This window comes from Tyto alba, unplaced genomic scaffold (genome assembly GCF_018691265.1).
Source record: "Tyto alba isolate M040663 unplaced genomic scaffold, T.alba_DEE_v4.0 Super-Scaffold_8, whole genome shotgun sequence".
Taxonomy (NCBI): domain Eukaryota; kingdom Metazoa; phylum Chordata; class Aves; order Strigiformes; family Tytonidae; genus Tyto; species Tyto alba.
Window position 1 is genome coordinate 20,919,472 of NW_024881329.1, and position 13,093 is coordinate 20,932,564.

At 62.1% G+C, this 13,093-nt stretch overlaps 2 protein-coding genes across 2 annotated transcripts; one reads left to right on the plus strand and one right to left on the minus strand.

Annotated features, from left to right (window-relative positions):
• The first annotated feature begins 408 nt into the window (after nt 1–408).
• LRRC55 (leucine rich repeat containing 55) lies at nt 409–3,480 on the plus strand. The gene is made up of 4 exons (XM_042785697.1): nt 409–613; nt 1,198–2,059; nt 2,192–2,427; nt 2,617–3,480. The coding sequence occupies exons 2-3, from the start codon at nt 1,447–1,449 to the stop codon at nt 2,425–2,427; spliced, it is 849 nt and encodes a 282-aa protein (XP_042641631.1). The 5' UTR covers nt 409–613; nt 1,198–1,446; the 3' UTR covers nt 2,617–3,480.
• A 5,501-nt stretch (nt 3,481–8,981) lies between these two features.
• Nucleotides 8,982–10,925, minus strand: APLNR (apelin receptor). Its single transcript, XM_032983299.2, has one exon. It carries the CDS (start codon nt 10,353–10,355, stop codon nt 9,243–9,245), a length of 1,113 nt encoding a protein of 370 aa, XP_032839190.1. The 5' UTR covers nt 10,356–10,925; the 3' UTR covers nt 8,982–9,242.
• Between the last annotated feature and the right edge of the window lie 2,168 nt (nt 10,926–13,093).

The following is a 13,093-nucleotide window of genomic DNA, read 5'->3' on the forward strand; positions in this document are numbered from 1 at the left end:
CTGCCGATACGTAATTTGTTTCTGTTTTCAGAGGCCAGGAAACCCTGATTCACCCCATCCCACGGGGGATGCTTCCCAGGGCCGGGGGCTGCGGGGAGGGCTGGGGACCAGCCAAGCCTGTGGCGGGGGGGCAGGATGCCACCCTCTTCCCACTCTGTCCCGCCTGGATGCCTCAGGCATTGGGGTGCGGGTTCCCCCCCCCCCATCCGGGGTGTCCCCGGGGCGGGGGCATTTCTACCCTCCGCCGTCTCCATCGCTCTGGCGGCTCTGCATCCAGATCTCCTGTTGCTCAGAGATGTGGAGGCAGTTGCTAAGAGACACCGAAACGTCAGTATCTGGCCCTCAAGGAAAAAAAGAGAGAGAAAAAAAAAAAAAAAAAAAAAAAGAGACAGAGAAAGAGAGAGACAAGGGAGGACGAGGAGGAGGAGGGGAGGAAGGAGGTGGGGAAAGACCTGCTCCCATTGCCAGGCTCGGCAGCAGCCTTGGCCGTGTCTGTGGGAGCCGCTCGCCCAACTTGTCGGCCTCGAGGGCGAGGGAGGCCACCTGGGGACCCCCCCTCACCGCCCAGGCCCCGTGGCTGTGGGGAGCCCAGCCCCGCTCACCCCTGGCCTGCGTAAGTACCCCGGGGGATCCCCGGCACGGCTGGAGGGATTGGGGGCCTGGGGAGAAGGAGGGTGGCCGGGGCGGTGGGGTCTATGTATCCCCCCCCCCCCGGTAAGATGGGGCAGTGGGGAGAGGATGGAACCGGGGGGGGGGAATGGGCGAGGGAGGAAGGAGCAAAGATGGTCAGGCAGTGGTGGGCGAGGGCGGGCTGGGGGGGGACCCCGGAGGGTGCCAGGGAGGGGGGTTATCCCCATGGGAGAGGACGGGGAGGGCATCCCGGGCACCGGGCTGAGCCGGTGGCAGCGGGGGGGCTGGTAGGGGGGCTGGGGAGGGGGGCACACCCCCGGCTCTGGCCACCGCCGGCCAGGATGAGCTAACCAAGGTCAGCAAGGCTGAGGGGCTCCTTTTGGGCTGAAATCCCTGGGAAGGAGGTGGAGGGGGGGGTTGGAGGAGCGGGGTGGCCCTGGCACAGGGCGGGTGCGGGTCCCCCACATGGCCACCCTGGCCGCACAAGCCGCGGCCCACCCCACACCCCCCCCACACACACCCAGGCGTGTGGCTGTGGTGGCTTCCTCCTGCTCCTCTTCCTCGCAGGCAGCTGACACCGTCCCAACGCCCCGGGGCTCGCCGTGCCCCTGGCAAGGGGGTGTGGGTTCAGCGTGCCCCCCCCCGCCCCGGATCCCGCCGGGATGCCCGGAGCATCGCTCCGCTAGCTCGACGCCAGGCCCCTCTCCCCGCCGCCGCTGCCGGCGGCCCTTTCCCCGCGGCGGGATGGCCCCCGCCGCCCCGTGAGGGTCCCGGCTTCCCCTCCGGCGGGGGGGGGCTCGCCGCCGCCACCCCGCCATGCTGCTGGGCCCCTGGCTGGTGGCGGCGGCGGCGGCGGTGTCGGTGTCGGTGTCGGCGGGCTGCCCGGTGCTGTGCACGTGCCGCGGGCAGGCGGTGGACTGCAGCGGGCAGCGGCTCTTCTCGGTGCCCCCCGAGCTGCCGCTGGACACCGGCAACCTCAGCCTGGCGCACAACCGCATCGCCAGCATCCCGCCGGGCTACCTGGCCTGCTACGGCCAGCTGCGGGCTCTCGACCTGCGCAACAACTCGCTGGCCGCGCTGCCGGCCGGGCTCTTCCTGGGCGCCCGGCGCTTGGCTCACCTCGACCTCAGCTACAACAACTTCAGCGCGGTGGGGGCCGACATGTTCCTGGAGGCCAGCGGGCTGCTGCGCCTCGACCTCAGCCACAACCCCGGGCTGCGGCGGGTGCACCCCCAAGCTTTCCGGGGGTTGGCACAGCTGCGGGAGCTGGACCTCAGCTACGGGGGGCTGTCGGCCATCAGCCTGGACGCGCTGGAGGGGTTGCCGGGGCTGGTGGGGCTGCGCCTGGGCGGCAACCCCTGGGTGTGCGGCTGCGCCATGGAGCCCTTCCTCAAGTGGCTGCGGGGACGCATCCAGCGCTGCGCCTCGGGTAGGTGCTGTGCATCCCCCACCCCCCCCCACCCCGCGCCGTGCCCCCCACTTGTGCCAATGGTGGTGAGGGTGGGGGGTCCGGCGGCCAGCCCTGACACCACGTGTGTGTGTATGTGTGTCCCCCCGGCAGATTCGCAGCTGGCCGAGTGCCGGGCCCCCCCCGAGGTGGCGGGGGCCCCCCTGCTCTCGCTGACGGAGGAGAGTTTCCAGGCCTGCCACCTCACCCTGACGCTGGACGACTATCTCTTCATCGCCTTCGTCGGCTTCGTCGTCTCCATCGCCTCGGTGGCCACCAACTTCCTGCTGGGCATCACCGCCAACTGCTGCCACCGCTGGAGCAAGGCCAGCGAGGACGAGGACGTTTAGGTACCGACGACGTCCCCCCCCTCCCGGCCGCCCCGGCGGGGACACCAGACTGTGCCTTGTCCCCGTCCCCTCCCGCCGCCCCCCATGCCGGGGTGGCCCTCGAGACGCCCGCCCGGCCGTGGCGGGGGAGACTGGGGGGACGGATCCTCGTCCTTCTGCCCCAAAACGGGGAGGTTTTGCCCCCTCCAGGATTGTTCCCCGCCGCACCGTGAGCTTGGACCCCCCCGCCCCCCATTCCTGCTACCCAGGCGGCGGTTCGGGGTCCCATGGGGGTCCCACGGGAACCTCCACAGCACCGGTCAGTGGGGGCCGCAGCCAGGGAGCACCCCCCCCCCGCTTGGCAGAGACACCCCAAAAGCAGTGTGCGCTTTGGGGGACACCGGCCACCCTCCCTGCGGGAAAACCGAGGAAATCCCTGCTTTCAGCCCAAAAGCAGCACCGGTGCAGCCCCGCTGAATCCTGCCCACACTCCCCGAAAAACTGGAGGATGGGGGTGGGGGGGTCAAGCCTGGGACCCTGTGCCAGCACCCAGCTCGGCACCATCGCTCCCGTGGGAGGGACCCGGGGGACGCCTGCGCCTTGCTGGTGACACCGGGCCGTGCCAGGACGGCACCGGGGCGAGCTGCGGGCGTCCCCCGGGGGTCTCGCGCAGGTTTGGGGCCAAACCGGGCCCGGCGGCTGCAGGACCCCGTCGCCTCGTCCCTGCTCGCCGGCGTGGAAAGGTTGGGAGGCCAAAGGAACGCCAAAAAAAAAAAAAAAAAAAGGACAAAATCAAAAAAAAAAAAAAATCAAAAAAAAAAAAAAAATCAAAAAAAAAAAAAAATCAAGCCAACGACCCCTCTGTCCAGCCGGGGTGGCCGCCATCCCCGTGCGCGTTTCACACCGTCTCCGCGGCCAGCGTGTGTCAGGCACGGGAGTGGGGCTGAGGGGGGCTCAGCACCCCCCAAGAAGGGCCTGCCCGTGAGTTGTTTCGTTTTCTTGCCGCGTTTCCCCCCCCCCCGCGTGGAGGCAGAGTGTAAATGTGGGTGCAGTTTAAAACCAAACCAACCAAAAAAAAAAAAAAAAAAAAAAAAAAAAAGCAGAAACAGGGAAAAATGAGGCAATGTGCTGTCTCGGTGATGCCACCCCCACCGCTGAGCATCCCCCGGGGCCAGGCTGGTAGTGACCCCCCCCCGGGGGCGTGGGGGCCTCCGACGGGACACCCCGTGGGGCGGGGCTGCACCCACGGGGAAGTGGGGCCCACCGCCACTTGCACCCACGGCCACTTGCACCCCCACCGTGGCTGCACCCCCCCACACACCCCAAGCCCCGCGTCCACCGGAGGGCAGCAGCCCCCGGCGCTGCGCCCTGGGAAGGGGCACTTGGGCGTTTTTTGGTTTATTTTCCCTTTTTTTTTTTTTTTCCCCCTTTTTGCTAAGTTTGAGACATTCCCCCCCACACACCCTCTGGACGCCGAGGACTGGACGCGCGGCAGCTCCGGGGCTCCGGGGACAGCGGAGGAAGAGCGGCCCCCCCGCCCCCCCGAATCTCCTGCCAGACCCATTTTCTCTCTTTCCGAAGCAAAACCGCCCCGGCCCGCTGCGGGGGGGGCTGGATCCTGCCAGTGTCTGCCCGACCCGGCCCCGCGTGGGTGTCCCGGGGTGGGTGTCCCTGCGTGGGTGTCCCCGGGTGGGTGTCCCCACGGTACGGCCACCTCCCTCCCCACCGGGCTGGGGAGCACCCGGGCACAGATGCAGCCGCCCTGCCCTTTGCCTCACCCTTGCCCTCATCCTCTTTCTCCGTTTTTCTTTTTCTTTCCCTTTTTCTTTTGTTGCTCTTTGTCTTTTTATTTTAATGTTGCTCTGCCTCTTTATCCCTTTCCTTTCTTCTCCTTTCCATCTTATGACTTTTCTCTTTTTCTTTCTTTTTTCTTCTTTTCTCTTTTTCTTTTTTCTTCTTTTCTCTTCTCTTCTCTTCTCTTCTCTTCTCTTCTCTTCTCTTCTCTTCTCTTCTCTTCTCTTCTCTTCTCTTCTCTTCTCTTCTCTTCTCTTCTCTTCTCTTCTCTTCTCTTCTCTTCTCTTCTCTTCTCTTCTCTTCTCTTCTCTTCTCTTCTCTTCTTTTCTTTTCTTTTCTTTTCTTTTCTTTTCTTTTCTTTTCTTTTCTTTTCTTTTCTTTTCTTTTCTTTTCTTTTCTTTTCTTTTCTTTTCTTTTCTTTTCTTTTCTTTTCTTTTTCTCTTCTCTTCTCTTCTCTTCTCTTCTCTTCTCTTCTCTTCTCTTCTCTTCTCTTCTCTTCTCTTCTCTTCTCTTCTCTTCTCTTCTCTTCTCTTCTCTTCTCTTCTCTTCTCTTCTCTTCTCTTCTCTTCTCTTCTCTTCTCTTCTCTTCTCTTCTCTTCTCTTCTCTTTCTCTTCCTCTTTTTTCTTCCCTCCTTCCATCTTTCCCCCTTTCTCCCCTGCTCACTACACCCGGTGTGGGTGGGTGGGGAAGGCGAAGGGGGAAAAGCCAAATTCCCCCCCGGGTCTTTGTATGGAGCACATTTTATAACCGTGGACTTTTGTAAAACGGCAAGCACTTTTTCAGAGCTGAACGTCAATAATAAAGAGCATCAGCGCAGCCTGGCTCGGGGCCGGGGACACGCATGTGCAGCGCAGACACACGTGTGCAGTGGGGACACGCGTGTGCAGCACAGACACACGTGTGCAGCAGGGACACACATGTGCAGTGGGGACACGCGTGTGCAGCACAGACACACGTGTGCAGCAGGGACACGCATGTGCAGTGGGGACACACGTGTGCAGCAGGGACACGCATGTACAGTGGGGACAAGTGTGTGCAGCAGGGACACGCATGTACAGTGAGGACACACGTGTGCAGCGGGGACACGCGTGTGCAGGGCGGGGGAAGGCGGCGGCCCACAACCTGCAGAAGGCATCAGCCGTGTTTTTCCCCTCCCGGCGCTTCCTGTTATTCCTCCGGCCGCATCTCCCAGCCCCGGCGGGGCCCAGCTGTCGGCAGCCGGGTCACCTCCGTGTCACCTCACTCCCCGGGACCCCCCTCCCACCCCGGGGGGGGGACACGGGGGCTATTTCAACCCACCGGAGCGGAGAGGTCGGGCAGCAGCTGGGCCGTGTCCAGCCCAGGGGGGAGCCGGCTGGGGGCTTTGCCGGGTGGGGGCAGCCCCCATTGCCCACCCGTGTCACAGCGTGACCCCACTCGGTGCCGTCCTGCCAGCTGGGTGCTGGCAGCAGTGGTCATGGGGTGCCTGGTACCCCTCTGCCCCCCAGCACTGCCCTGCGTGTCCCCCCACACTGCCGCAGCCAGCCAGCCCAAGGTCCTCCCACCCATCCCTCCAGCTGTCCATCCGTCCATGTGTCCTTCTCCCATCCACCCCTTCAGCTTTCCATCTGTCTGTCCTTCTAGACATCCCTCCATTCCTCTATTCCGGCACCCACCTTTCCCTCCCCCCCAACACCTGTCCGTCCGTCCATCCGTCCATCCATCCACCCATCCACCCATCCATCCATCCATCCATCCATCCATCCATCCATCCATCCATCCACCCATCCATCCATCCATCCTTCCTCCCACATACTCTTGACCACTTGAACCTCCAGAAACACAGGAGAGAAAAAAAAAAAAAAAAAAAAACAAACTCTCTCCTTCCATTTCACCCAATTTCCTCTCTTTTAACTCCCACCTCCTTACTCATTGCCTAAGCTCTCTCTCCCCAAAGCCCCCAGCACTTGCCACAAGCACCTGAAGCTCTTTCTTCTCATAACAAGGAGAAAATTGGTCAGATTTTGGGTCGGTCACCCAGGGTTTGGCATGGTGGGGACACACTGGACAGGGACCACCCAAAATGCCCCCCCCCCAACACATCGCTACCTCCAAAAGCCAACAGCTCTCACCCCAATTATTTTCTCTGCTATTTTTAAGCCATGAGGTCTGTCGAAAGCTCCTCTGCGTGGTAAGGAAGCATGGCTTTGGCAAATCCACATTTTCCCAGCATAAATCGGAGCTGGACCCCCCTTCGTGGGGATGCGGGGTCTCCCCTCCATTTGCTTTGGGGTGGGATGTGTGAAGGCAGCCCAGAGCTGGGTTGTAAACAAAGAGGTCACTTCAAAGGGGACACCCGGGGACATCAGCCTGGCTTAGCACACTGCCAAATTATTTTGGTACCCCCCAGGTGGGATGCTTGGGAGGGGGGGTGTTTGAGCCTCCTGCTCAGCCGTTTGGTAGCTTGAAAAAGCAGCTCGGGGCTGGGAGGCTCCCTGGGGCATGGGGGAGCTGGCTTTTGTCCCTGTCCCTGTCCCCATCCGCACTGGCCGTGCCGCACCCATCTCTCCGTCTCTCCCCGCCGCAGCCCCACACACTTTTTGCTCCAACCGAAAGCCCCTGTGAGGAAGAACCTCCTTTTTTTCCATTTCCACGTCCCCATGGCTCATGATTTGGGGACATCTGGCCGTGGCCCCAGCCCCCAGCCAAGTCTGAACGCACAGCGGGCTGCAGCAAGCCAAAGCATCGCTTTTTGGGATTGGGGGTCCCCAGATTCACCCCGGGGGAGCCCCCCCCCCCAGCTCCTTGGCCTTCACAGGGTTTTCTAAGGATGCTCCCAGTTTTAGCAGGGTCCTGCTCCCCATCCCCCCATCCCGTGGTCCTCCGCTGTCCCCCCTCTATCTTCCCTCCTCATCTTTCCTCCACCGTGCTGCCGCAGGAAGGCAACACCTTCCTTATCTCCTTCCGACGGGTGGTCCGGGCCCCCGCTGCCCCTTCCCCCCCACCGGCTCCAGCCTTGTTTTTTTTTTCTGAAGTGTCCCTGCATTTCCCCCCAGAGACTCCTCAGCTAAACATTTCCCTCCTGGAAGGGAAAGGGAAATCTCCAAGAGGCGGATAGAAAGTCAGCGGCTCCCGTCTCCGCTGGCACTGAGCCCTGCAGCCATTTCCGCGCCGGCCACCGCGCCGAGGAGGAAACCGCCCTCACCAGCCCCCCACCGAAAAACGGGGCCCCCGTCACCCCCATCAGTTCTGGGTCATTTGGGGCTGGGGGAGGGATGGAGGGGTGGAGGGGTAAAGGGAGGGATGGAAAGATGAAGGAATGGGAGGATGGATAGACAGATTAGATGATAGATAGATAGATAGATAGATAGATAGATAGATAGATAGATAGATAGATAGATAGATAGATAGATAGATAGATAGACAGACAGACAGATGGATAGATGGATAGAGGGAGGAATGGAGGCAGGGAGGGAGGGAGGAAGGGACGGACAGATGGATGGATTGATGGATGGACAGCTGGACTGACAAATGGACAGACGGATGAGCAGCATCAAGGGGTCTCTCCAGGGCAAGCGAGCCTGGAAGGCACCTCGAATGTAAACATGCTTCTTTCCCAAATTTCCCTTCAGATGCAGCATTTCCACCCCCACCCCAGACCCCCCTGGCTCTTAGACCAAACCAGAACCCTGGGAAAACACCCCAAAAATCCCCACCCGGGGTGAAAAGAGACACCATAGGCTCCCAACCCCCTGCACTGGGCAGTTTATCCAAACCACAGCCCCCACCAGCCCCCTCCTCCATTTACTTCATTAAGACAAAGGACCGTCCCTGAGGAGGGATGACTCCGGCTGGGTTGGCTCCCAAAATTAGGTGGTGGCAAGCGGGAAGGTTAATGAATCCACCCCCCCCCCCTCGACGGGAAGCTTCCCAAGGAACCCAGTAATGATCCCGCATCCTTTCCAAGAGGGAACAAAGGCTGAGGAGACAGGATAGTTCATCACAAGTAAATGAAGGATGTAAATAACAAATAGGGGGAAGATTTATTTAGAGCAAAGCCTCAGGAAGCGGTGGCCGGGGAGGGAAATGGGAGAGGAGCCATTTGGTGGTTCACCAAAACCCCGGGTAGTGTGGGCTGTTGTCCTGCCCATCACCCAAACACACACACACACACACACACACACACACACACACACACCCCCCCCCGTCCAAACCCAAACAGTCCCTTGTCCCCATCCATCAGGTTTTGGGTCTTTAATAGCATCAGCGTCCCGTTTTCACACCGCAGGGGTGAGTCACACAGGGCTTGTTCTGGCCTCAGATAAGGAGAAAAGCCTGAAAATGAGATTTGGTGGGACAGGGCGGCTGCCTGATGCAATCAGAGCTGCTGGGGTGGGGGGCTGGGGCAGGCGGGTGCCCACCCCATGGTGACACACTTCGGGGTGGGGGGTTTGCGCACTTTTTGATGTTAAAACATCCCGTCACACTGCGATGCTTGGGTGCATCGGGATGGGAACGTTTGTGTCTCCCAAAGTGTGTGTTGGGGAGAGAATGGGGAGAGTTTGCCCCAGGCTTGAGCCCCCATGGGGGGGTTGGAGGGGGCCAGGGGTATCCAGGAGGGGACGCAGGCAGCCGTGGGGTACAGGGACACCGCATATTGCACGCACACACACACACATGTGCAACACCTCCTGCTCACACACACCTTAAAACCCAGCCGTACCCCCCCCGCCATCACATCCCGTCCCCCCCGCCCCAACCTCACTCCCCATCCCCTCAGAGGGAACTGCGCACACCCTGCTCCTTTTTTAACAAAAATTCATTTATTTGTCACAAAATACAAAGCCCTGTGGGTGCCGGGGGGAGCCGCCTCTGCCCGAGGGTCTGCCCAGCCCCTGCCTCAGTTTCCCCTTCCCGCCAACAGGGCTTTCCAGCGGGGGGGGGGTCCCCAAAGCAAGCCAGGCTCTGGGGTGAGGAGAAGGTGGTGGGGTCCCCCCCAAGGAGACCAGCTCGGGGGGCACGGGAGGTGGATGGGGAGAGGGGGCTGGGGGTGAGGGAGGGTCTAGGCACGGAAGAGCGTCTCCTGGGTGGTGGGGTCCAGCTTGCTCCCCGGGACCGGCCCCCCCTTGCCGCCGGGGGGGTGGCTGTGCCCCGAGGAGTAGCTGGCGGAGCGCTCGGCCCCAGGGCCGGGGGTCCGGCAGCAGAGGAGGGTGGCGCAGGCGTGGCGGAAACGGGGGTCGAAGAAGGCGTAGAGGAAGGGGTTGAGGCAGCTGTTGATGTAGGCGACGCCGGTGCAGTAAGGGTGGAGGTTGTTGAGGAAGGCGTGGAGGCCGCAGGACCACGGCAGCACCTCCAGGTCCATCAGGACGTAGAGGGTCTTGACCAGGTGGAAGGGCAGCCAGCAGCCCCCGAAGGCGGCCACCAGCACCGTGATGATGGTGAGCAGGCGCTTGCGCTTGCGGGGCCCCTCGGCCCGTTCCCGGCGGAAGTGGCTGGCCACGGTGCGGGCGATGAAGAAGTAGCAGGTCAGCATGACGGCGAAGGGGGCCACGAAGCCCAGGGCGGTGGAGGAGAGCCCCAGCCCCACCTCCCAGGCGCCCTCGGTCCCCGGGGCTGCCAAGCCCCCGTAGTCCATGTAGCAGGTGACCTTGGTGTCCCCCCCCAGGGCGGCCGCCCGCCGCAGCACCAGGGCCGGCAGGGCTAGCAGAGCGGCCAGCACCCACAGGGCCACCGTGGCCACCAGCCCGCTGACCCGCGAGCGCAGCTTGGCGGTGGCCAGGGGCCGGACGATGGCCAGGTAGCGGTCGAAGCTCAGCCCCGTCAGGCAGAAGACGCTGGCGTACATGTTGACGAAGACCAAGTAGCTGCTGACCTTGCAGGCGGCCGTGCCGAAGGGCCAGTGGTAGCCCAGCCAGGCGTAGGCGGCCCAGAGCGGCAGGGTGGCCACGAAGGTGAGGTCGGCGGCGGCCAGGTTGGCGATGAAGGTGTCGGCCGAGCGCCGGCGGTCCCGGCCGCCCTTGAAGACGGTCCAGAGGACCAGCCCGTTGCCCGCCGTGCCCAGCAGGAAGACCAGCAGGTAGATGGTGGGCAGCAGGGCCAGCGAGGGGCCCCACTCCGCGTACTCGCACTCCGTCTCGTTGTCCCCGTAGGCGTAGGCGTCCGCCGCCTCCTCCATGCCGCCGGGCTCAGCTCAGCTCAGCTCATCCCGGGCTCACCGAGCTCCTCCGGCCCTCTGAGCCCGGCCCGACGAATCCCACCGCGTTACCTCCCCTTCCTCCTCCTCCTCCGCCCTCCTCCTCCTTGATGGGACGGACAGGATGGATGGATGGATGGATGGGGGGGAGCCCCCCGTGGGAAATTTCACAGCTCACCCTCCACCCTCCATCTGGCTCCTTCCCGGGGGGTTTTACCAATCTCTCACCCAAGTGTCAAAGCGTCAACCCCCTGAGATAACCCCCCGTCCCCGCTCCCGGGGGGATTTCGGTGCGCCCGCGTTCCGTGCCGCGGCTCGGGGAAGAGGGGGCTGAAGGGCCGAATTTGCATTTGGGGTGTCACCTTCGGGGCGGCGCATTCGGCGTTTCGCACGGGGGTGCTGCACGCCGGGTTTTGCGTTGCGCAGGCGGAGCGTTGCACCGGGCGCTCTGCGTCGGGGCGGTGCTCTGGGCGGGGGGTCGCGTTTGGCGTTCGGGAGGTCGCATTTGGCGTTTTGCATTTGGCATTTTGCACTTGGGATTTTTCCATCTTTGCTCCCAGGGTTTTGCATTTTGCAAACAGTCGTGGCACCGGGAGAGTCCCAAATTGCCAGGGCCCTATTTCAAGCACAACACACTGGGGAGATCTTTGTGCATTTACCAAAAATCTGGGGAGGGGAAGCGCTGAGATTTCCCCCCAGCCCACAAAAACACCATTTTGCAAACCATCTTCTGCAGACAGCGACGAGGGGCCCTCCCTGCATCCCAGTTCTGTGCAGGTTTTGCTGCCCAGTAAAGGAGCCGAACGCAGCAACACCTTCAGCTGAGCCAAGAGAGAAGAAAATTCACCCCTAGCCCAAAAATAAAATAATTGGAGGCAGCAGGAGGAAGAGGGAAACTCCCCGCCGTGGCGGGGCAGGGCCGAGCTGGGGGACGGGGGAGTCCCGCTGGGGCTGAACTCTCACTTTGGGGAAAAGCACTGGAGAAACTGAGCGGGACTTTGTAAAAAGTAAAGTCTGAAAAGCCACGAACCTCCCAGTGGTCCAGGAAAGGGTGGGGGGGCTGGGCCAAGGAGCTGGAGCAGCTTTTTGCTGTCGGAATAGGTAAATCATGAGCGGAACGGGCTGCAAAAATGGAGAAGGTAAAACCCAAACGGCGGCACGGTGCAGGAACCGTGGGGATGGAGGCGGGGGGCAGCGGGTCCCTTTTCCCAGCACAGCGGTGTAAAGAAAGGGGATAGTGGGGCAATTTTGTGGCTGAAACGAGGGCAGAAGCTCAAGAGGGTCTCCAAAATTAGAAAAAACAAGCGGTAGAGGAGGGAGAGGGGCTGGGAAATGGGGGAGCAGCGGGAGCCCCAGAGGGGTGGGTACAGCAGCCCCTCAAAACCATCAGCCAAGGAGAACAAACCAGGGCTTAAGGGGCTGGAGATAATGAATAATAAAATATGCTAATGACCCAGGACAGACCCCTTGGAAAGGCGCACGTCAACTCCGCAGGGTGAGGTGCTAAGACCAGCAGGTCTTTGAAGAATTAAAATAAAAAGCTGCTAAAAATTGACACGTACATGTGATGGCTGCTGAATGAAGTTAAAACCCAAAGTTTGTTTAAAGAAGGGATGGACCCCCCCCCCCCCAAACCAAGCCTGACGAAGACGTTACTTAAGCTTATTAGCTAATAAATGGAATAAAAAAGGGAAATAAAAGAAATGCTAATTAGACCCTTGGTATTGCCAGGAACTGATACAAAGGGAGATGTTCCAGCCCGGTAACGAAGATCACTATTAATAACAATATCTCGGCTATTTTTGTCTTCTGTGGGTAGCGCAGAACGGGTAACCCTTCCCAGCCCCTTGCCGAGCCGCCGGTGATGCCGGGGGGGTTGCTGAAGGGCCCCCAGACCGCCCCCCCCCAGGCAGTGGGGATGGCCCCACTCATGAAGGGTCCGGGCGAATGGCCCTGGGGAGGGGGGGTGGGGGAGAGGGGGGGGGGCACGGGGTGTTATCACCCACCGGGGTGGCGGGGCTGATAACCAACACTGTTATCTGCAACTCGTTAGGCCGCAGGAATGCGGCTGGGGGTGCGGGGGGTGCGGGGGGGTTTGGGGCAGCAAGGGGCTCTGCAAGGAGCCCGTTTCGCCCCAGCAAGAGGCTGCGGGGCCGTCGCTCCAAATCCCCGGAGGTAAATCCCAGAGCTCAGTAGCCAGCGGCTCCCCGGGGACGGGGGTGCAGAGCTAAGCCCCCCCCCCCCAGCCCCGTGGAAGGAAGAGGTTGAGATTTGGCTGCAGGGGGTGGGGATGCCCGGACACCCCCCCACACACCCCCTGGCAGGAAGGGCAGCGAGTGGCCGTGGTGCGAGGGGGGATTTGGTGATTTCCTCTGCGGGTGGCCGCGGTTACTCACATCCTACCCCCGTTCCTACACCCCGTCCCCCGCTGGGTCTCCCTCCTTCCATCAGGCTCTGCTGGGAGAAACAACTGGGGGGTCCCATCCCGGGGGGGGGGGGGTGTCCCATCCCGGGGGGGGGGTCCCATCCCGGGGGTTCGTGCCCAAAGAGCAGCCGCGGGGGCAGCTCGGGTCACTGACTCAGCCAAAACCAAGGCGGGAGGGACGTGCCCGGGGGCAGCGCTGCCCCTTAGGGGGGTGTGAGCCACAACCCTGGGACCCCCCCCCCCATTCCGCCACGGCCAGGCCTCGCTGCTGCCATCCCGGGGGGGGCCGCGGCCA

What these genes read in the sequence shown, in the direction of transcription:
- LRRC55 (XM_042785697.1), top strand. Translation starts at nt 1,447, where the DNA reads ATGCTGCTGGGCCCCTGGCTGGTGGCGGCGGCGGCGGCGGTGTCGGTG. An exon ending in CATCCAGCGCTGCGCCTCGG is followed by an intron (nt 2,060 to 2,191) that starts GTAGGTGCTGTG and finishes TCCCCCCGGCAG; the next exon opens with ATTCGCAGCTGGCCGAGTGC.
- APLNR (XM_032983299.2), bottom strand. Translation starts at nt 10,355, where the DNA reads ATGGAGGAGGCGGCGGACGCCTACGCCTACGGGGACAACGAGACGGAG.